At 45.7% G+C, this 21,995-nt stretch overlaps 1 protein-coding gene across 1 annotated transcript in view; it reads right to left on the bottom strand.

Annotated features, from left to right (window-relative positions):
* The window catches only part of RIPOR2 (RHO family interacting cell polarization regulator 2), a 55,754-nt gene that overhangs the window by 12,132 nt on the left and 21,627 nt on the right, over positions 1–21,995 (bottom strand). Inside the window, 8 exon segments of the mRNA XM_086608526.1 lie at positions 1,315–1,378; positions 2,356–2,474; positions 2,477–2,504; positions 5,992–6,045; positions 7,085–7,108; positions 7,325–7,403; positions 8,036–8,191; positions 9,394–9,520. Of these exon segments, the coding sequence (XP_086464652.1) occupies positions 1,315–1,378; positions 2,356–2,474; positions 2,477–2,504; positions 5,992–6,045; positions 7,085–7,108; positions 7,325–7,403; positions 8,036–8,191; positions 9,394–9,520 (651 nt within the window).

The following is a 21,995-nucleotide window of genomic DNA, read 5'->3' as shown; positions in this document are numbered from 1 at the left end:
TTAGAAACTGCCAATGTCAAATTAAGAGATTATTTAGAACTTCTGCTCCACGGGCATTCACATAATTTCCCAGTCATTTTCTAAAGGATTGTGGAAATAGAGGCAAAAGGTACAGCAGCCTTCGAAACTGAATTGCTTTGGCTGTTGGGAGGAGTGTTTGTGGGAGGTAATTAGCTTTGAAAACAAGAAGCATCATCTCATTGTACCCTCAGTAAATTTGCAGACGACACCAAGCTGGGAGGCTGTGTCGATCTGCTTGAGGGTAGGGAGGCCCTTCAGAGGGATTGAACAGACTGGATCGTTGGGCTGAGGCCAATGGCATGAGCTTTAATAAGGCAAGTGCAGAGTCCTTCACTTGGGGTATAAAACCCCAAGCATCGCTATAGGCCCGGGGAAAGAGTGGCTGGAGAGCTGCCTGGTGGAGAAGGACCTGGGGGTGTTGGTTGACTACCGGCTTGATATGAGCCAGCAGTGTGCCCAGGTGGCCAAAAAGGCCAATGGGATACTGGCGTGTATCAAGAATAGTGTGACCAGCAGGAGCAGGGAAGTGATCCTGCCCCTGTACTTGGCACTGGTGAGGCCGCACCTGGAATATTGTGTCCAGGTTTGGGCCCCTCGCTTTAAGAGAGATATTGAGCTCCTGGAGCGGGTCCAAAGAAGGGCGTCTAAACTGGTCAAGGGACTGGAAAATAAAACTTATGAGGAGCGGCTGAGGGAGTTGGGGCTGTTTAGCCTGGAGAAGAGGAGGCTGAGGGGAGACCTGATTACAGCCTACAAATACTTGAGAAAAGATGGTTGGGAGGTAGGGGAAGGGCTCTTTACATTATTGTTGGGTGATAGAACAAGAGGAAATGGGTATAAGCTTAGTCAGGGGAGATTCAGGTTGGATGTTAGGAAGTATTTCTTCTCTGAAAGGGTTGTCAGCCACTGGAATAGGCTGCCCAGGGAGGTGGTTGAGTCCCCATCCCTGGATGTGTTTAAGAATAGGGTGGATGATCTACTTGAGGATATGGTTTAATGGGGATTAGGGATGGTTGGACTCGATGATCTCTAAGGTCTTTTCCAACCTAGAATCTATGAATCTATGAATCTCAGAAAATCTCTCTATAAGCTTTGATATTCCTGGCTCTGTGATCCTTTCTACTGGGCAGAGCACTAAGTTGGGGGTTTGAGGGCTCAGCAATGTGTGCAGTGGGAGAACACCACACCTATCACAAATACCCGTCACACTGGCGTGTCTCGAGGCCCTCGCAAGTGTGCACAGAGACCACTACCTCTCAGGGAGCACGAAGGGAAAGGCAAAAGGCTATTTACCTTTCATCTTGATGCAAAACTCCCCCAATAGGTTTTCCAGCTCTGCTTCTATGGTACACATGTTCTGTGTTGGAAGAGAGAATAGTGAGGTCAGACAAACCCTCTTTTCCTCTTTTGACCTTTTTTTTTTAAAAAAAAAAGGCTTATTAGAAAGAAAAGCTTCTGTTGTGCAAATGAAAGATATTTTGCAATAAAATCATCTGCCAGAGGGATCCTTGCTGTTTAGTTAGGTCTGGCCCTAAAAATGGCAGCTGAGCTATGCCTGCTCGCGCCGAAGCTGAATGTAACCCCATGCTCTTCTTCTGTTGCCCTCTAATCCTCCTGCTGGCAGAGGGCAGTTGTGACCCTTGAAGCGTAACCTGGTCACCGTCCCAGTCCTCTCCAGCCAGGACAAGTGTCAGCAGCAGCAGCAGCTCTGTGCTAAAGTGAGAGGATTTGGGCATACAAAAGAGAAGGGACATGTTTTTAATCTCTCAGGAAATGAGAGCTACATGAAGAAAAAGACAGTGGGAGATGGGCACCAGACCCTCTCCAGTTCCTCCTTCAGTTTTAGGAAGGCCGTCACAGCTCATGCACTGGCATGTCTGTGACACTATTAGACCCTTCTTAATCTATCGCTTGTTTAAAAAAACAGATGTTGATCACAGCAAGTAAAACTGGGTAGGATGCAGCAGATGTTTGTATACACGTGGGTTCCAGCCAACCCGCCACACCAAAATCTGCTGAGAGCGAAGGAGGTAATTGGAGTTAAAGTAGGTTTGGGGCAGGTTTATGCTTTTTCTTGTACAGCAGTTCCTGGGTATAACCCTGCTCTCATAGAGCATAAATGTTATTATTTCTTTGGGCCCATGTAACCTGTCTTTGTAAGTCATCAGGTGGTCACCTGAACACAAACAAACCAACAAATAAATAATAATTCTTCTTTGCTGGGTTTGCTTTTAATTCTTTTATCTGGATGAAATTCTCCCTGAAATCAGTGGCAGAGTTCCCATGGCTTTCAAACAGCGTGAGAGTGAAAAGACTAAACTGATGAGGATGTACCTCTGTGTACTCCTTGTAACTCCTGTTGATTTCGGTTAAACTCTCTCGAGCGGCTTTGCTGGCGGGAGACATTGCGAAGGCTTGCTTCATTTTGCTGGCACCATCACAGAGACGTCTTGGATACAATAGGCTTCGTAAAGCTCATCCACCTAGTGGGAACAATGAGAGTGTATTGAAAAAAAACTGAGAAAACCCAACAAAATAAAACCAACAAACAATGAAGTCATTTGCATTACAAGGAAAATCAGCCAAACTCTTAGATCCCATGGAAGGAGTGAGCAAATGAAACTGTGATACTGTTACGGTCTATGAAAAAGAAACACAAGATAAAAATAACTTCCACTGTAAAAACTTCACTACAGCAACAGCAGATGCTGCCAGCAATTGGCCTGCCTGCCCTGCATGCCTGTAACCATTGCTACTCCCTTTCGCCTCTGCCTTGGGCTATGTACAATCGTGAAGGTGGGGCAGGCATGCAGCAAGCTTCTCAAACACATCGGTGTGGAAGTGCTCTTTCAAAGGCAACTGCAACGTCCACGCTGCCAAATGGGACTGGATGCGTTAAATGGCACGTTTAACAGGGCCAGCAATGTCTTCTGTACGGCTAACGCCAGCCATGGATTGAGACTGTTGAAATATTTGACTAACAGGTAGTATTGGAAGCAGGGAGTGATTTCTTGACTTCTCACTGCTCATTCTCAACATGAGCCGGCAATGTGCACTGGCAGCCCAGAAAGCAAATCGTATCCTGGGCTGTATCAAAAGGAGCGAGGCCAGCAGGTCGAGGGAGGTGATTCTGCCCCTCTACTCTGCTCTCGTGAGACCCCACCTGGAATACTGTGTTCAGCTCTGGAGTCCCCAACACAAGAAGGACATGGAGCTACTGGAGCGAGTCCAGAGGAGGGCCACGAAGATGATCAGAGGGCTGGAGCACCTCTGCTATGAAGACGGGCTGAGAGAGTTGGGGCTGTTCAACCTGGAGAAGAGAAGGCTCCAGGGTGATCTTATAGCAGCTTTCCAGTACCTAAAGGGGGCCTACAGGAAAGCTGGAGAGGGACTTTTTACAAGGGCGTGTAGTGATAGGACAAGGGGCAATGGATTTAAACTGAAAGAGGGCAGATTTCGATTAGATATAAAGAAGAATTTTTTACATTGAGGGTGGTGAGGCACTGGAACAGGTTGCCCAGAGAAGTAGTGAATGCCCCATCCCTGAAAGTGTTCAAGGCCAGGTTAGATGAGGCTTTGGGCAACCTGGTGTAGTGGAGGATTTCTCTGCCCATGGCAGGGGGGTTGGAACTTGATGATCTTTGAGGTCCCTTCCAACCCTAACCATTCTGTGATTCTATGATTCTACAATAATTGTCCAGAAACTGGGAGTCATATTCAGAATCAGCACAAGTAAAAGGCTTAGAAACAGCTGACGTCAAGTTGAGAAAGTATTTTGAACTTCAGCTTCATGGGCATTCACGTAACTTCCTAGTCACCTTCTTAAAGTCCTCTGGCATGACTTAGACACCCAACATTTCGTAAGCAGTCTGGAAGTTTTGCAAAACCTACTCACACACTGTTTAAAGTCTCACCTGGATCTAGCTTCAGAGTGCAATAGATTTATGTGTGTCTCACACTTTGGTTTCCCTTTTCCCTCTAACCCCTGCACCAAACGTATGTTAAGTCCATCTGAGCTGTTCGATGGGAATCTACAGTGGTATAGCTTCATTTATATCCATGTAAGTCTGCCAGATACAGGAGATGTAGGATTTCTAACTTGACTTTATCAGAGTGAGGAGAAGGAAAGGAATAGAGGACTCTTCTTTCTGCTTCTAACGTCCCTGCTAAGATAGGGCAATATTTGTGTCTTACTTAGAATAACTTTTTTCCTTTGTTATCTCTGACATCAAGCGATCTCCCTGTGCCCTATGGTGTTTGTTGCTCAGTAGTGGATTTTCACAGCAGAATTTCTCTCAATGCTTTCCAGCGCCTTGGCTTCCTCAGTCTACGACTCTGCGTTGCTGCATTAGACATGAGCTTGATGTGACAAACAAGGCATGTTCCAAATCCTATTTTCCAAGCCTGCTCAACCTCTAACAAAATGTGCTGTTGCTTATTTGTTGGAGCGGGACTGCTCTTCCTGACAGCTTCAAAGCATTTAGGTTGACTTTTACAAGGCTACCGTGGATACCCGGTAACCCGAGTCTCTGACTTGCGAAGTGAGAGTTCAGCACAGGGTGACAGAGGCACAGCCAGCATTTTGCCGTTTCAAAGTTATAAAAAAAAGCTTCTAGGAGTCACATCCGCTCCTATTTCTCGGGCAAGTCAGCAAGCTAAAGACAGCTACTATAAATAGCTGTCAGTTGGTATTTACTTCTGCCATTTGGGCGGAGAGTTAGCCTGGTGTTGATGTCTTGCCCCTGCCCATGCCAGCACGGCTAGGGCACACTCACCTGCCCCCCTTATTACATGGGGTCTGCTGCTGCCTATCCTGTTTCCCTCGCTTTGCTTCCTCTACAGACCACCGGCAGGCAGATGGCAGAAGGCATCGCTGTGGCCTGGCCTGGATACAGTACAGCTGAAAAATACCTTCTTTATCATCAGAAACAAAGATGTTTCTGTACCTGCCCGAGCCCGTAAGCTTTAATGCAGCACAGCTCAGTTCCTTTTGTCTCTGTTGCTGTGGGTTACGGAAAGTGAACTAATGTACTCAGCAAGCTTGAGTAATACTGACCAGCATTACCTCTTGTGTTCGGTGCTTTTCAGTCCTGTTATAAGCTCAGAAACCATTAGCTCTGAGCAGGCTGGAGTGGGAAGGACTTGAATGGAAATGTTCTTTAAGCACCAATTTTGCCATTCATGTTGCCAGCAAGAGAGAGGCGGTTTGGGGAACAAAATTCAGTCTATCGCCTGATGATTTATATCTTTTTTTTTTCAGCTCCAGGAGTAAGAGAAAATTGAAATTAAAAGGTTTGGATGGGTTGTCATAATTGGAGCACTTCAAGCTGCAGGAATGCTTTTCAAACGACTCTCAAAAGACATTTCATCTGTCAAAATAATTCCTTCTTTTGTCAGGCTCAGAAAAGCAACTAATTGCTAGCAGATATGTTTATAACTAAGAGAATACATGCCATGGATTACGTCCAGCTCTAAAACGTATTAGTATAAATCACAAGTACCTCTACTGAATATTCCCACTGATGTAATCAAGTGGATGTGGCCCTCAAACCACATAGCAAAAGCGTTAGCAGTGAAATCCAGGAATAAATCCAATTTAGCTGCTGCGTACGGTAGAGACAACTGCCGAATTAAATTACTTTCAGACGCAACTCCCTCTGTACCTATAGTTTAACAATAAGCACACGGTGAGATAGATTTTTCCCAGCAAGTGCTTGATCCTATGTTCCCTCTGTACCTAAAAGCGGGTGGGAGTGTCTTGGGGCACGGCTGGACTTCAGGGGCTACAAACCACGTGGAAACCCTTTCTTTGGCTCAGACCACCAGCCCATCGCAATAAAAGTACTGAATCTGGGAGAGGCTTCGTCAAGGCAGCCTCCCCGGAGCAAAAGGGTAGCAAGAGGCCAAGGGTTTGTTTTCTTAATAACGTAGAAGCAGATGCAGAAGGAAGATGATAGGAGCGCTCATTACCTTGCTGATGTGGAACTCCAGCCTTCTCATGTATCTTTCGACTGCTTTGATTTGCTGAAGGAAAGGAAGAGGCAGAGGGTGAGGTACATTTAAATAAAGCAGTAAGACACCACCACGCCAGCTCTTAAGGTCCCCATGAAGCTGAGAAACTACTCCTTAAAACACGCGGGGTTCTGTTGCCTGTGAATCTGGAATTAGCTGTCCCACCTTATTACCATTAAGCTGCTGCTGAAAATGGAGCTCATGGTCTTCTGTACCTAATTATTTTTGAACAAAAAAAAATTTTTCTTTGATAGGATTTCCCTAGTTTTTTGAATCCTTAAAAAAGAAGAAAAAAAAAAAAAGACCAGAGCATTTTTAGCTCAAAATACAGTATTTTGAGTACTTTGAAAACCTATATTAAAATTGATTGTGTTTGGCATTTCAAAATCTATTGTGTTCTTCAGAAAACCATTTTTGACAGCAAAACCAAGCTTGGCATTTTGACTGAAAAAAAGCCAGACTTGATCAGGAAATGTTTTGAAAGCTTTCCTTTTGTTTCACCTAAATCTTCCTGCAGGGATTTTTTTTTTCATTTTTTTCCTCCTCAGAACCAGAAGGAGCAGGGACAAACTGGGGCTTGACCCGTCCCCCCACTGCCAGCCCTGGTGTGCCCCTGCCAGCCTCCCACCCGCCTGGGGCTGGCTGGGTGAAAAAGCACAAGGCAATGGATTTAACGGCTGGAAGCTGGCAGAGTAGGAGGTCTCACTCCTCTGCCTCCTTCCTGCCCTGGCAGGAGTCTGCCTCCTTCCCTGTGTCTGTCTCGGAGCTGGTTTAACTTGACAGACCCAGGGAAGGGCTGATGGGGTAAGTTTGATGCCGGGTTGGTGAGCACAGCTGGCTGGTGGAGACACTGGGCAACAAGCAGACCCCCTGGGAAGGGGAAGGGAGCGGGGCTTCTTCCTTTGCAAGGGGAAAACATCAGGTAACTTCTTCCTCAACAGTGTCGGCTGGGGTATTAAATCCAGCTGAGAGAGGTTTCCCATGCCAGCTACATACACTGTATGGATACCACCGCTTCCTTGCAAAACCAGTGTCAAAGTGGGTAACATACCTTATCTAAATCATACAGGACTCCCTGCAACAGAGAAGATAGCTGTGATTAATTTTGCAACATAACAGTATCACGAGAAAGTAATGTTTGGCAGTCAATAGAGATCACAAGCAAGACCAGGGTTGGAAGGGAAGAAGAGCATCAAAGTAATTTCCCTGTATCCCGCTCCCACCCTCTGGCTGCTCCAGAACCTCGAGGAGGTTCCTGTGCATCCACACGATGAAAAAGCATGACACGTACCAGGCGTGAGTTTCTTTTCATGTCTTTTAACTGAGTAGTCAACTTATCCAGCTCTGTCTGGTGAACTTCCAGATACTCACTGTAAACACAAACCAGAGAAGGGACGCGTGAGCTCTGCAGCACATACCGAGCTGGCTGCTGACCGTCCTAAAAGCCAATCTGTGCAACAAATGGCTTTCTTCATTGGATCTGCTTCCAGACAAAAACTCATTTACATCGATCTGTCCTAAAAGCAGCTCCCTGCTGCCTTTTTGGGAATGAATAGGAGCCACTTATTTAGCTGTGTATAAGAGCTCGATGTTCTCCTTACACTGAACAATCAGTTTCAAGGAAGCTAATCTGCTGCTTAGTTTATGGGCTGGTGCCTTCCAATCGCTGCTCCTGTATCTGGCTGGTAAAAGCCCCGCTATTGTCTAGGACATTATCTTAAGGGCAATATAAGCCTCTGATAGCACTCTAGGAAATTCAGAGGGGAAAAAAAAATCTAATGTTGAAATCCCAGCCTTTGGGAGCTTTCCTAGCAACTGGAGTGGAAATGGGATTCTGCCTGTTTCCCATACAAATATTTCAGATCCTAAGTGTTACAATTCAGGCTCCCAGAGGTACATTTTCCTCTCCTATGACTAAGGATCCCAGTTCCTGTCATATGTTTCTCTAGGCTCTAAAACGTCACAGAAAGCTTCAATCAACAAGCAAGATAAAGGCTCTTACTCCAGGCCATTCTTCAGGGCTCGGTAGACCTCTTCCATCCTTTTAGGCTGGGGCTCTTTGGGCGTGGTGCTGTTTTTATGGCCCAGATTATGCGTTTTCTTCACCTTTGCTTGGGGCTTCTTGAGCGCAGAGGAATTTTCAATAAAGGAGTTACACCTGCAAAATGAACATTAAAGAGGAGGAAACCCCTATAAATCATAACGATCTCAAAAGAGCATAGCTTGAAGAAATCTTCTGATATTATCTCTCCTAGCAGACACGAATCTGCTTCTGCGCCTGCCAGTTAAGGATGGTGTCTGTTTACAGGTTAAGAGGTCTGAGCAGTCTGGGACACGCACTGTCAGCTTTTGATGTGCCAGTCGCCTTGCCAAGATATGAATGCTGGTCTGGAAACGTCAGGCTGAGTCTGAGGCTCATCAGACGGTTCTCTGTCCTATATCATGCCTCTCCTGCCTCACGTTGCTCAGCCACAGCCATAAAAGGGCTGAGCTACATCCAGGTCCTAAAAACAAAGGGGAGCCCAGATAATCTCAGGCATAAAGTCTGGGGGGTCCTAAGAAATCAGACTGGGGCTTGGTCAAGAGCGTGTCTGGAGGACAACATACGCCGCTGGTCTTGAGCATGGCAGCTCCATATGGCAATGGGAGGAGAGCTGCACTGCATATAGGTGCCTCTTTGGTGACTCTGCTGGGGGCAGGTCACCGTCCAAGAACCATCACTGACTTGAGCTGATGGTGACCCTTTGCCTGCCGTTCCTCCTGGATGGCTAACTGGTGGTCAGACACTCGGAGACTTTACACAGGTTAAAATTAATTGTAAAGTAGCATCTGGGGGTATTAGAGGCTGGATGACTTGGTAAGTGCCTGACTCAAAGCCCTAGGTCCTGTCTTGCAAAAGGGGGGTGCAAGGCAAGGCTCTGCAGTTTCCAGCAGGACATGAAGGCAGTCCTGCAAAGCAAAGAGTTGTTCGGAATTCATAGCAGTGTGGCAAAGAGAAAACCGTCTTTTAGATAGCAACAGTCTTAAATTGGGGGTGGTGGGAAGCATGTCATGTTCCTGCACATTTCACATGCTGAAAAGATCACTGCATAAGTTACTAAATTCAAATGATTCTCTGAAATTCTCTCACAGCTCTGAGGCATGTGAGGAAGCCCTGCATTAACTGGGGGGAGGCAAACAGGCACTTGGTAGCTAAGGCAGAGGGTAACAGCTTAATTATACAAACAATAGAAAGAGAGATTGTGGCCCAGAAGACTCTATTTGGCATCAGAGAGAAGGCAGGCCTCTCCCACCTCTTTTCCACCTTCACCTTCCCTTAGGGCCTGATTTGGAAATTCCCTTCCAGAGCATGGTACTTGCCTGGAGCGTCTCTCCTGAAGCCCGCTGAAGCCAGCGAAGGACTGGCTTCTAATAATCCCATTAGGACCTCCCGGAGAGAATGAATGTGATCCTATTGACATGATTTCAGGGAGCCTGGAAGATATTCCTGAAAAACAACAGAAAGCAGGTGAGTGACAATGGAGGGTAAGAGGCAGGCAGTGAGGCCAGGACTGCCTGGCGCCCATCAGATGTGGTAAGGGGTAACTGAACCCCATGAGGGGCCACAAATCTGTTTGCATTGCCAAATGGTCCCACCTCAAAAATAAAATGGTCCCGGTTTCACTTCTGACTTACAGCCCAGGGTCTACTGAAAATGTGCCGGGGATTTTCCACCCAAAGAGGGTCTGGGTGTGGGGCTAGAAACCAGACACTTCGGCATGCTAATCCCAGTGCCATCCCTGACTTCTGCCATGCCCAGCGTGCTTCTCCCCCAGCCCTGGCATCCCCATCTGCTACCTCAGGGTGTCCCGGAGATTATTTTGGGAGTGTGCAGAGCTCTTAGGGGGCTCTCACCATCACCATGAAGTGTCATTACACATCTCAAAATAAAAATAAAAAAGAGGGTTCATTCAGTATGAATCCAATCCTGCATCTCCCTTTTGAGCCTTGCTCGTTTTTTCCTGTGGCTATTCCCACCCAGCTGCCAAAAAGGAAGACACCGTGGGTGCCTGCACAGCCCTGGCATGCTGCGATGAGAGAGGGATGCTCTCCGCCATGACGACAGGCGAGTGGACAAGCTCAGGCACTGTATGCTCTGCATTTCATGCGTTCAGAGGGGCTCGGCATCCTGGAAGGAAGCACTTGCTCCATGTGCGCTTATTTCCAACGCCCAGCTATGGCATCTGCACCAAGCTGAAGTGGTTTCAATCCGCTCGTAAACAAATAGCAAAGTGGTTCACAACAGCTCTTGCGGCTGCCACGAGGGGAGAGGGGGATGTCTCCCTCTCCCTTTCCTTCTTGCTCCACTGTTTCCCATGTCCCAACCCTGGCGCTCGCTGCCCTCGGCCAAGCAGGACGCAGATTTTTACGCCACCTCGGACGAGGAATGCTGCGGAAGAGGCACTGGTCAGCAGATGCTGCCAGGGACCCACTCCCCCATCCTCCAGGACCCCTCCTCTCACCACCTCCTTCCCTCCCAGCGTGCCAGCACAGCCACTAACGCCATCATGCTGCAAATGGGTTGAGAAACTAGGCCAGCTTAAAATAACTTGACGAAAAATGAAAGAGATTTTTTTTTTTTTTTTTTTTTCATGCTTTTGAAAAGCCAGAGCTGGCATGCCCCGTACCCCCAGCTCATTCCCCTCCAACAACTGGGCTCAGAGGTGAGTTTGGTGCCGAGGCAGGATGGCGTGGCTGCGGATGGAGCCACTCGCAGGCAACGGAGCAGATGCTCCGTGAAACCACGGTCTGCAGGGCCGAGGGGGTGACGACAAATCCAAACCACCCTCTCATCCCCTCAGGCGAGGAACTGTCACGAGCACCCAAAAGAGCAGGCACTTGCGAAGGCCACAGATCTGCGACGATGTAAGCCTTCTCAACCGAATATTTGTTAAAGATAAGCACCAGAGCTACGTGGTGCCTGCACAGCAAACACTCACTGGAGAACGCAAACACGTGGGGAAACGTTCTGTGCCGTCCAGTTGTGTTTAATTTGTGGTGCTAAGCTGGGCAAATACTCTTTGAGGTGGCAGTAGATATCACGGCGAGCTACTGCTTCTCTGCGGAGGGGACTGCGTTGCCCGAGGAGCTGCTTTGTCAGGAATATTTCTGCAAGAGCTCCACCAGAAATATTTCTTCCAAGCCCAGCATTGCCAGCACGGCCGCTAATGTGAAGTTTTCTCTATTGCGCAACCCAAACAACGTAGATCTGTCTGTTTCTGAAGCGTGAGCTGTCCCTGTGACAGAAGAGCCCTCAGAGATACCACCTGGGCTGCAATCAAGGTGAGTCTTCTCTGCTGCAGCCAGCAGACAACAGTACTCCACCATTCGCATCCCCGGCTGAGCCCAGACACAGCGCATCCAGCTAAGGGTTGAGCCACCTTATCCACAGCAAGGACAAACCCTCAGGATAAAGGAGTTGCTCTCGGGTAGACCAGGGCCACGAGCACCCGTGCTGGGCAGAAACCCATGGTCAGGAGAGACGGGGGAAAGGGAGTGGGTGAGGGCAGGAGGGGCTCAGAGCAGCCCCTCGCAGGCTCAGGAGAAACTTCCTTGCAGGCTCCTTGCAGGCTCAGGAGAAACCACAGTGAGGATGTGCCTCGACTAACTTGCACAGGGATAAACATGCTCCAGCCACAGCCGGAGATACTTGAGTCTTCAGTCAACAAGAGCCCAAATTTGGCCCTATGCTCACCCCCGGGGCCTAAGGCTCTTGGCACACCTCTGCAGGGCTGAGCCCTGCTCAGGCTTGCTGATACCCAGCTCTTGGCAGAAGCCACTTTGCGGCTTCCAGGGTCAAACCTCCCGTCTCTGCGGACGGTACAGTGTCTACCCACGTCAGCTGACGTCTAACAGTTCAAATCCCACTGAGAACCAGCTCCTGAGGGACAAAGTGGAAGCCACCAGGTCACAGTACTCTGGGGATCCGCGCAGCAAGTTCCTTTTGGTTTTGCAAATAACCTTAAGTCTGTTACATTGCGTGCTGTATGCTGCCATTTGCATACAAGGATTTGCATTTTGCATTATGCGTTGGGTCCAAAGTGCCGAGGAGCAGAAAATCCCTTGCAAGTGTTCAGCACTTGCCCGGTTTGACAGGATGATTAACATCCCCCCGGGCAGCATCTGGAGACATATGAGGGTAGAAGCTAAATAGCACTGACAGTCAGAGGAGATTTAACTGCATAAACATCAGCTGTTCCTTAGAAAATAAGGGGAATAAAACCAAACTTGAGGTTGGGTACTAGTCATGACCACGTTGGCTATAAAAACGTAATTACTTTAGATTCAAAACTCTTGTCAAAATGCAAACATCTTCCACACGATTATTATCTTCTGTATTAATGTAAATGAAAGATGAATAGGTTTCGCTCTGAGCAAAATCCTTCTGTGCATGTGTGACCATCTGCACACATACTGTGTTTAGATTTTCTTTTGCTTTGAGGAAATGTAAAAAAAAAATAATAATTTTGGAAAAAGGATTTCTTCATTTATTTTGCTCAAGCACTGATGGCTTTGCAATGCTTTAGTAGCTAAGACTTTCCTCAAGACACCAGAAGGAAGTGTGGAAGAAGTGCAATTGAAATGCAAATGGCAGACCTGCCTGGAGCTACTTCTGCTTTGCTTTTGCGTAAAATGGTCAGAACCCAGAGCCCTGATAGGCTTGTGCTCTCTCTCTATATATATAATCTTGGTGATTAATGTATGTTTAATTTCTGTACAGAAGAAAACTGTGATAAAAGGCGGTAACAGAGACAGAATTGATGAAATATCCCAGTTCAGTTACTTTTCACTTTGTCAGGTTAGAAGTTGACTCTATCGTACAAACACAATCTGTTCTTAAGATTTACACTTACATTGCTGACATTTCAGGTATTTCCAACTGGCCCCACAAAATTGCACCGACTCTGCCCAGCAGCAGCCCCTTAGCCCAGATTCACACAGACAGTGGCTGTATACAGGCACCGTGTTAATGGATTATTTATGATTTCTACATCTAACAAATACACTTTAAGCAATGAGTATTTGTCACATTGTTGTAACATACTTTGTAGAGAAGGATTTATTTTCCTGTCTCTTAAACCTTACACGGGCCTGTGTACTATCAACTAAATAAACCTACCTTTGAGTTTAATAATACAGTTGTATTCTGATTATACACATAGATGTAGTTACTAGTATAATTTCAATAAGGCTCAGCACTCAAGGACTTACCAGCTCTCTCGTTGACCTGACCAGTGTCCCTACAGATGAACACTGCAAAGGGGATTTTGGTGCTACTCCAATGCAGTGACCAAGTTTCCAAATCTGCATTTAATAGTGCTACTGTCTTCTAGATACAGTGTGCATTTTGCTCTCAATATAAAGCCTATTGCACATCTAAAATGGTATTAAATGCTTTTGAGTTTCTAGAGATTCACCTCAGCAGTGGATGCAACGAGTACACCTACATTTTTAAATCTATATAACTGATGAACCTCTGATGTTTCATTTTAAAAAGTCATCATTCTGCTTACTGATAATAGAAGCATGCTCTGAGTAGAGGTGTAATTAATATAATTAGTATTGCCCGTGCTAAGTGCAGGGCAGATGAATGATGAGCTCATCAGCAGAGATGAGGGATAAGGTGAAATCCTATCAGTCCTCTTTCTCTGCCCTATTCACTGACAGCTTGCAGCAGGGAATGGCAGATAATTGACGATGTCTCTGTCCCCAGGGAAATAAAAGTCCCCTCTCCCAGCTCTCCTTTCAGTCTGGAAATGGGGAAACAGCTGAGCCTGAGCTAATGAGAGGGGAAGGGACCATCGAGCCCATCACTTCCAGAGGGCTGCCCTCTCTTCATCACCCTCAGCATGGACCTCCACCTCCCATCATGCTGAAATATTTGATAAACGGCGTGGACTTCAATCCAAGCTAAGAGAGGGGAAATTCAGTCAGAAATACATTTGCTAAATCTAGACCACTTTGGCACGGTCCTGTTTTGTTTGCCTTTTCCCCATGACCTATCTGGAGATGATACCTTTTGTTCACCACATGATGAGGGGAAGTTGGTTTTGCTACACATGCACTAGCGACCGTGTAAAGCTGCGATAAATATACTAGTGGTGATGTGCTCTTGATTCCTCCTGGTCACTCCTTGTAGTAGCTACAGTTCTGGCTCTGGGTTTAGGGTTTGCTGTAGGGTGTAAGGGAACTGTCTGCAGCCGAAGGTTCATGGAATAAAGGCTTCAAGGACACTTTGGGATTATGTATAATCCTTGATTAAATGGGAGTAGGAGGTAGGACTCAATGACTGAAGGGACCTTTGATAATCCATTGTTCCTATCTTATTTTTTTGTGTGAGACATGTTTCAAGGCCCGTTCTGGATTGAAGGAGCTGCAATCCCTACAGTGAGAGGTATGTCTGTATGTTGTTCCTTCTGCTGATCTGTGGTCTGCAGGCTGTCTGGTAAAACTTGGTGATAGTTATTTAGGTTAAGGTAAACTGAGGGAATCCACTAAACTGATGTGAGTGGATGGCTACAGAAGTCAACTGATTCTGTTTTGCATGCTAGGAACATTTCTTAGCTGCAAACCTGGGGTATGTCGAACAAATGAAATGGTACCTTCTTGAACAATAAAAGAAAAAGAGTATGTTCCTCTCATCTATGTCAAAGTCTCTGTTTCACTTATCAGACTCGCTGGACAGTTTACAAAGGTAAAAACTTCTAATCGCAATAAGATCACATTAAGGAGTGTGCATCTCCAAAAGAATAAATTCAACGAGGAAAGAAACTGATCACACCCTTGAAGCTATGTCTTCCTCCCAGCCAGCCAATTCTTTCTGCTTTGCACTCATAAACCCAAAAAGCACAATTCAATTCTAAACTTACTCAGGCTCAGTTCAATGCTAAGCTCATGCAGTATGCCTTCAGTTGGTGTCACTTGCTTTTGTAGCCTACAGCCTAGTCATTTTTAATATTCATTTTACAACTTCTCCTTCTGACTTAAATGAATCACCCTGACAATATGAGGCCAGCATGGCCAGTAGCCCAAATAAACACCTAGAATTTATGGTTACCATGTTGCCTAGACTTCTAGAAGGCACAGAGTTATGCATCTTGGATGATAAAGTAGACGTTCTCGTGGATGGTTTTCTAATATAAAAATTTGACAATAATATATGGATAAGAGCGCTCAAGAGAATTATAAAAACTTTCACAAGTAATTTAATTTTTCCATAAGAGTTTTTACATTTTTAGGACAAAATCTCTTAGGCATTAGTTTAGTGCACAGGCTCACAATTCCTGAATGTGACAGGAACAATTCTGTGGAAGGGATCTCCTGGAAGCACCTATAGAAGGGTGTCTTCTATTGGTCCTTGGATTATGTGAATTACGACTCTCACAGCACATTTTATGCTCCCAGTGATTGCAGGGTAGCCTTTGCCAGAGTTGTACAGACATGTGAGCTCCATCCGAAGAACTATTCTTGGTTGCCAGAACAAAATCATGTGCATTTGTTCCATCAAAGTCCAAGGCTATGAGATGTTCCTAAGTAGCAGCATATGGCTACACTGACAAGCACACTTTCCGAGCCTACGTCAGCCGGTGAAAGGCCAGCAGATCTGTGAGCTTCAAACATTAATTTTAGCGTACAGAAAAAGAGCCACGTGGGCTTACCAGTGTGGCTGCGGAGAGCAGGATCACACACAGAAGGAGCTATAGCTGAGACAGCTCCCTCTCCCTCAAATGGGAGACGTGGGAGGACCTGGATCATGCTCGGGTGGGCATCAAAGTTGTTGGTAGACACGTATTCCTGCCCCATCACAAGGAGGCAAACTTCTGCCCCATCTCTTGCAGCCACAAGACTCTTAGTTTAACTCACCGTGGCTCATCCTGCCCTCGCTGGCAGCCTGAGGCGGATCTCTTCCCCCACCATGGACACCCAAGCCTCGCCTCTCATGCTACCAGCTATTCAGTGGGATCTCTCTGAAGGCTTTTGCTCACTTTTCAATGATGTTTTTATCTGTGTTCGTGACGCCTGCAGTGATTCTTTCTTTTATTATTTGTATTTCAATACCTTCAGTTTGGGTGGATTCAGTTTTTACAATGCACAAAGAAGCGTTTATGTAACTCATGCATCTTTTATGACTCTACTTAGGCCCATAGCTGGGAGCTTTACTTTGTCGTGCAGAAATCCCTGCAAGTGAGTGCAAACCACCCTTACCTGTTTCTAATAAACAAAACCATTAGCTTTGGGTACTTCAGTACCAAATATTAGCTTTTGTTTCAAGCAACATTTTTCCCAAGACTTGATGCTAATAGCAAGACTTGTACTTTATGGTCTCGTTTCCCTAAGAACATTTTTTATGTTGTAAGTAAGGACATTTTCAACTCCAATGCTACAGCATTTGCTAGCTCATCACCAGACACTCTGAGCAGAAACACAAGTCCTCTACCATCCGGATTAGCTCATGCTATTTGTTCTGCTCCTCTGGCCCAAATTGGCTGAAGTACATAAAGCAAAAAGCAATAATAATAATAGTAATAATAAGAAAGCCAGCAATCCAGGTCAATAGCAAAATGGGTAAAGAATATGTGGCTGTAAATGTATAGGACCTGATACCTGATGCTCCCACTGCAATATAGCTCCATAAATTCGCTAGGCAGTGGTCATCTTTCACACCAGCCTAGGTGCCAAAGTCAAGGCGGGGACTTTTAACTTCATCCTTTATTTTTACTGTAAAACGTGCCTTTGGCTCTAACTCTCATCACCGCACTAGCACGGAAATACTGACTGACAGTGGCTAAGGCAAAGCAGCACCCCTTCTGTCTTGTACCATGATTAGCTTTCTCCCTGCCCTTTTTGTAGCTGCCTTTTCACCAGAGCTCTTGGTACATTCCCCATTCCCCCAGCTGGAGAGTCACCAACTGCCCTTTCCTTGGCTTAGCCTCCCCTCGGAGAAACACCTACAGCACTGCTCCTTACCCTGGGCATAGCACGTGCCGAAAACATAAGAGGAGTGAAATGCAAATGAGTTATTTCGCTGTAGTAAACCCAAGGAAAATAAATTTCATCTTAAACGGCTCCCGCGCACGACAGATGGGTTCGTGGTAGCTGACCTCATTTTTTTTCAGTTCCACCATTTGTTTCACGCTGGCAGCTGGAGCGAGCGTGCGCATGAACCCCGCGCCGTCTCCTCCCTAACGCCGTTACCCTACAGCACTAGGAACACAGAGCAGTCATATTCAGCTGGTATTAGTGTAGATAAGCAAAATTTGGTCTCTAAGAGTATGTATGAGTGTGGCTGAGGGATCAGAGTCTGGCTGTCTAATTAGATTTGACGTTCATTCATTTCAAACCCAGCCGAGTATGCAGAATTGTCTTTGATTAGAAGTCAGCTCCAATTCCACTCATCATCGATTACTCTTTATGTCAATTAAAGATTTAATTAAAAACAAAGCCCCCCTGCCATTCAAGTGCTGCCAAAGAAAAACCATTTCTGAAAATCAACTGACTACTACTGTCTCATGCTTTAAAACCACCTTGCACCGAACCAGTAACAGCAGTTTAGCGCGAGTGACCTGTTCACGCAATGGATCACGCTGTCGTTTTGGCAGCGCTATGTGGGGGTAAAGGTGGAAGGCTTCGTGCTGCTCTGTGTGTATATATCCCTATATTCGGAGATAAACACACAAGGAGCAATCTTGTGAGTAGCAAGACTAGCAGGATGCAAAGCGGGCTGTGGGAATTACTCTGTCTAGCAGCAGCCTGGTTACTTCTCTACCTCTTTTGGCATATGCTGCTGAACGCCGCCCGGTTGACCACACGCGTTGGGTGGAATTTCAATTTCTCAGCTCAGATCACGAAAAGCAATCAACGCACTCCAGACTTGTGCAAGCATTAGCAGCAGGGGAGGAGCAGTAGGGAGGCCTAGGAAACCATGAGTGGTGCTGGTGGTCTCCCTTGTCCCTTACTGACCAACAGCACGTTCGGGTGAGCCCATGAGTTAGATCTGAGAAGAGGTGGATTAAGTCTTTCCTGATGTGAACAGATGCAACTCTGGTGGGAGTCTTTTGGCAAAATCCATGATGACTGTGAGCAGTGACCTAAATTTGTATGTCAAGCGTAAGCAGTAGAGTGCCCTCACTTTATCAAACTATGTAAGCAACTAACATAAAAACCTTCTCACTGGCAGAAGAGAAAAGCAATGGCCCAGCAGTGTTTAATATAAAATCGTCCTTCAGAGCCCTGCTTTCTTTTATTACTTTGCACCAGCATTTCCGCTGTTTACAACCCTCATTTAATGCAGCAGCACAGGTGAGGACAGTAAGCCGAGACTACTACCTCTTAGCATCTGCAGGAAAGTAAATGCATCAAGTAAACAGATGTAGGATGGTTTAGGTAACCAGTGGGCTGCTCTAGAGATTATTTGTTTTGCTTCGGCCAAGACAGACAAACTGTAGCTGTACTCTGATATCCACTCCAGGTACATTCTAATATAAGCAAGAGTGAGCTAAATTAAACAAATAAGACAGGCTTTTCATCCCTGAAAGGAAAGTAAAACATCACTGTTGTCAAATCCTTTCAGTCGCTAATGAGATACAAGCGCTTTGCTGCTCCTCTTTAAATACGTGGGATTAGGGTGATTTAAAATGCCTTGCATGTTTATACCATCGTTCTGTTTCAAGGGGTGTCTTAATGGCACATCGCTCACAAAAATACTGTTGAAGACTCATCGCTACATGTTTTAGGGCAGAGCATCTTTAGAGCTGGACGTTCTTGTCCCAGATAGGAGTATTGCAGCAAGGGATTTATTTAATCTTTTCAACACTTCACGAGTGCGGCCATTTCAAGAGCATTGCCATAAAAGTCCTGCGTTACTTCATTTATATTTGGCTATAGCATGTGTCTGAAGCTCTCTTCTAGTACACCAAGTAGTTGAACACTGTCCATGCACAACCAAGAGAGGCTGCGTGCTCTGATGTAACTCTCTTGTCTCTTGGCTTCAGTTCAATTACATTCAAAACTTGAATCTTGTGCTAGAGAAGATCTTACATATATATGACTTTTAAAACTTTTATTTAAAGTCATGGCAGAAGTTACTATTCTTTTGGCTAAAATCTTTTCAATTTTAACAACTCTCAAAGACACAGGAGACAACAGTGTACATCTAATACCACCAAATAGCCTAAACTTCCCCCAAACCACCACCACCTTCTCCAGCCAGGATCATTAAAGGAGCTGTAAAGAGCAGGTGAAAGAGATTTGATGCAGGATAAAGAGGAAAGGGAGTCTGTGCTAGGTAAAGAGTCCCTGTTGGAAAAGCTTGTGTGAAAGACACTGGTGCTGGAGAAGAGATCTGAGGACTAACGGGGCAGCTGAGCAAAACCAGGAAGGTTACTACTATGTGCAGACTGCCAGAAGGCACAGGTATCCCAGCTCTGTGTCCCCACGCTCCTGTTTTACGTGGAGCAGTCGTAGCCCACCAGTGCAAAATGCAAGACAGCTTTACAGACAGAAAAGCATTTACAGAAACTGCTTGAAAAAATACGTAGAATTTTATGGAGAACTGCTGTCCTTGCTGCCACTTTCTGAAACCATATTTCATTTCAGGAGCTATCAAGTTTCTCAGTATAGAAAAGCTGTTGCCTCTTGAATCTACAAGGGCTTTCTGCTCCTTGGGGCAAAGGAGGTTATGCTGTTTGAGCAATTGCTGGCACAGATGTGGCTTGGGCCAGTTAGCACTCTCCCACACAATTACCGGGCATCATTCAGGAAGAGGCGTGGGCCAAGGACCATTCCCAAAGCAGTCTTCATGTGCTTCCCTCTTTTAGGGGGCAGGGGAGTTTAATGCCATGGATACAGGCTGGTCTGTGTCATTAGTGCCTTCGAACAATCCCAAACGCCTGGAATTTACTGTCATAGACACAGCCAGTGCAAACCCGATGAAACTCTTAAATATACGGTAAGTAGATCTAGTCAGGTTAAATTGGTATATTTTATTTGTAGTAAACATCAAAAAAAGAAATCTTGAGTTTAAAATGTCATATGCTCCAGCCATGCTATAGGATTAGTTACCACCTGAGTCTTGTAGATACAGAGACATTACTGATAAACCGAGCATGGATTAAACAGATCTGACAGCATTTATTGTCGCTGAACTACAAGGTAATTATCTTGTGTAACTTTTCACTGCACAAATTAAGGCTGCATGCATCTTGGCACAGCTCTGCTTTTCCACAGACTGCCAGTTAAAGGAAAAACCCACCAGGGCCATCGCAGCCTAATGAACAGCTTATAGGAATGACCCCACAGTTTGTCCTCCGCTTCCCTCCCGCTCTCTTCCCCTTTCCTTCTCTGTTGAGGTTTCTGCATTTTCCGATTCACATAATAGTAACAGACTGTCGTTCTGGGTCTAGGAGAAGGAGGATGTCATGGTTTCAGATGATGATGGAAAACTATTTTGTCCTTTTGCCAATGGAAGCAATGGTGGCAGCACAACATGCCCACAGAAATACAGTGGATAGAGGAAGCACACACACAGCACTCAGTTTATGCTCACGTAGGAGCTGTTACGCTGGATCCACTGGTGCTGTCTCCTCTACCAGGAAGAAGGAGGATTATTTTCTTTTTAAGGATAGAGCCAGGAAAGAATGGGGAAAAACGCAACCCCTTGTTGGATAACCACAGGTTAAAAGCTATCTAACCTTCAGGGAGCTTCTGCTTTCAGCGTAGGGCATGGAAATCAAATATATTGCAAGCACTTCCAGTCCAGCACCTGCATGCATGGAAATAAGGCTTTGTGGTCCAGCTGCCATCTGGGGAGATGACGGCAATGTCTCTCTCTGGTTTCAAAGAAAGCAAAACCTTAGTACATGCAAGCAGGATTTTAAGCTGATTATTCTCCAGCCTCAGCTGAAGTCTTAGCATTTTTAATATGGCTCTGGTTTGGTTTTGCGTAGCACAGATGACTTAGTGAGCATTTCCAGCTCTTGGTTTTATTAGTTGGAACATCCAATAAACTAAACATTCATCTCTCTTTACTTTAGTGGATGTCTACTCTTATTAATAAGATTTTGTGTATATCTAAGTAGATGTAGCCTGCGAGGGTTACACTGAATTCAGGAAAATGCCTCATGGTTCAAAGCGCATCTCACAGCCCATTGCTTCCCATCCCATGATCATTTCTGTGAAAACCCAAGCCCTTCTTTGGACTAATAAAATGATATTCTGCGGATGTACCAAATGAGACAAGGAAAAGGCAGTCAGTCATGCACGACTTGACACATTATACACTTAATTGAGCAGTGGCATTTTTTCAACAGCATCATTGCCCGCAGACAGGCCTGTATGGTTGGCAAAGCACACAGGGATAACTGCTGCCACCATAATCCAGCAATGCTTGCCATGGTGAGCAGAGAAAAAGGTGTCTCCATACCCAAAATTACTTGCGGGGATGTTCTTGCACAAAGCTGTTAACATTTGCCCCTACTTCTGTGCCCCAACTAGAGTTTTGAAACCAAACATTTTTAAATCAAATACCAACAGAGGATGTCAAGTTGCTTAATTAAGAAAAAGGCCCTTTCCCTCATGTTATATGATTAGAAAACACCTGTCGGATTTGAACACTGCGCTATGTCGACCATCCTACCTGTCTGCCTGAGGCAGTACCATGGACCAGCACCTCCATCCAGCCCCAAGCATTAGCTCCTCTCCCCAAGGTTTCCGAGGCATCTTAAAGAGCTGCAACCACTACAAACCATATTTTTCCCCTGTTCTGCCTCAGTCTTGTAGCAGATGTAAGATAAATTTAACAAAGAGGAAAGATACCTCATGGGGGGACAAACAGAGCTGTTTTGGCTGCTCAGACAGCCAGATGATAATTTGGGGAAAGAGAAAGGAAGCTGCGGTGCTCAACCTTGCCCCGTCTGACAAAACAC

This window comes from Tauraco erythrolophus, chromosome 3 (genome assembly GCF_009769465.1).
Source record: "Tauraco erythrolophus isolate bTauEry1 chromosome 3, bTauEry1.pri, whole genome shotgun sequence".
Lineage (NCBI taxonomy): Eukaryota > Metazoa > Chordata > Aves > Musophagiformes > Musophagidae > Tauraco > Tauraco erythrolophus.
This window is presented reverse-complemented; position numbering and strand designations above follow the sequence as displayed.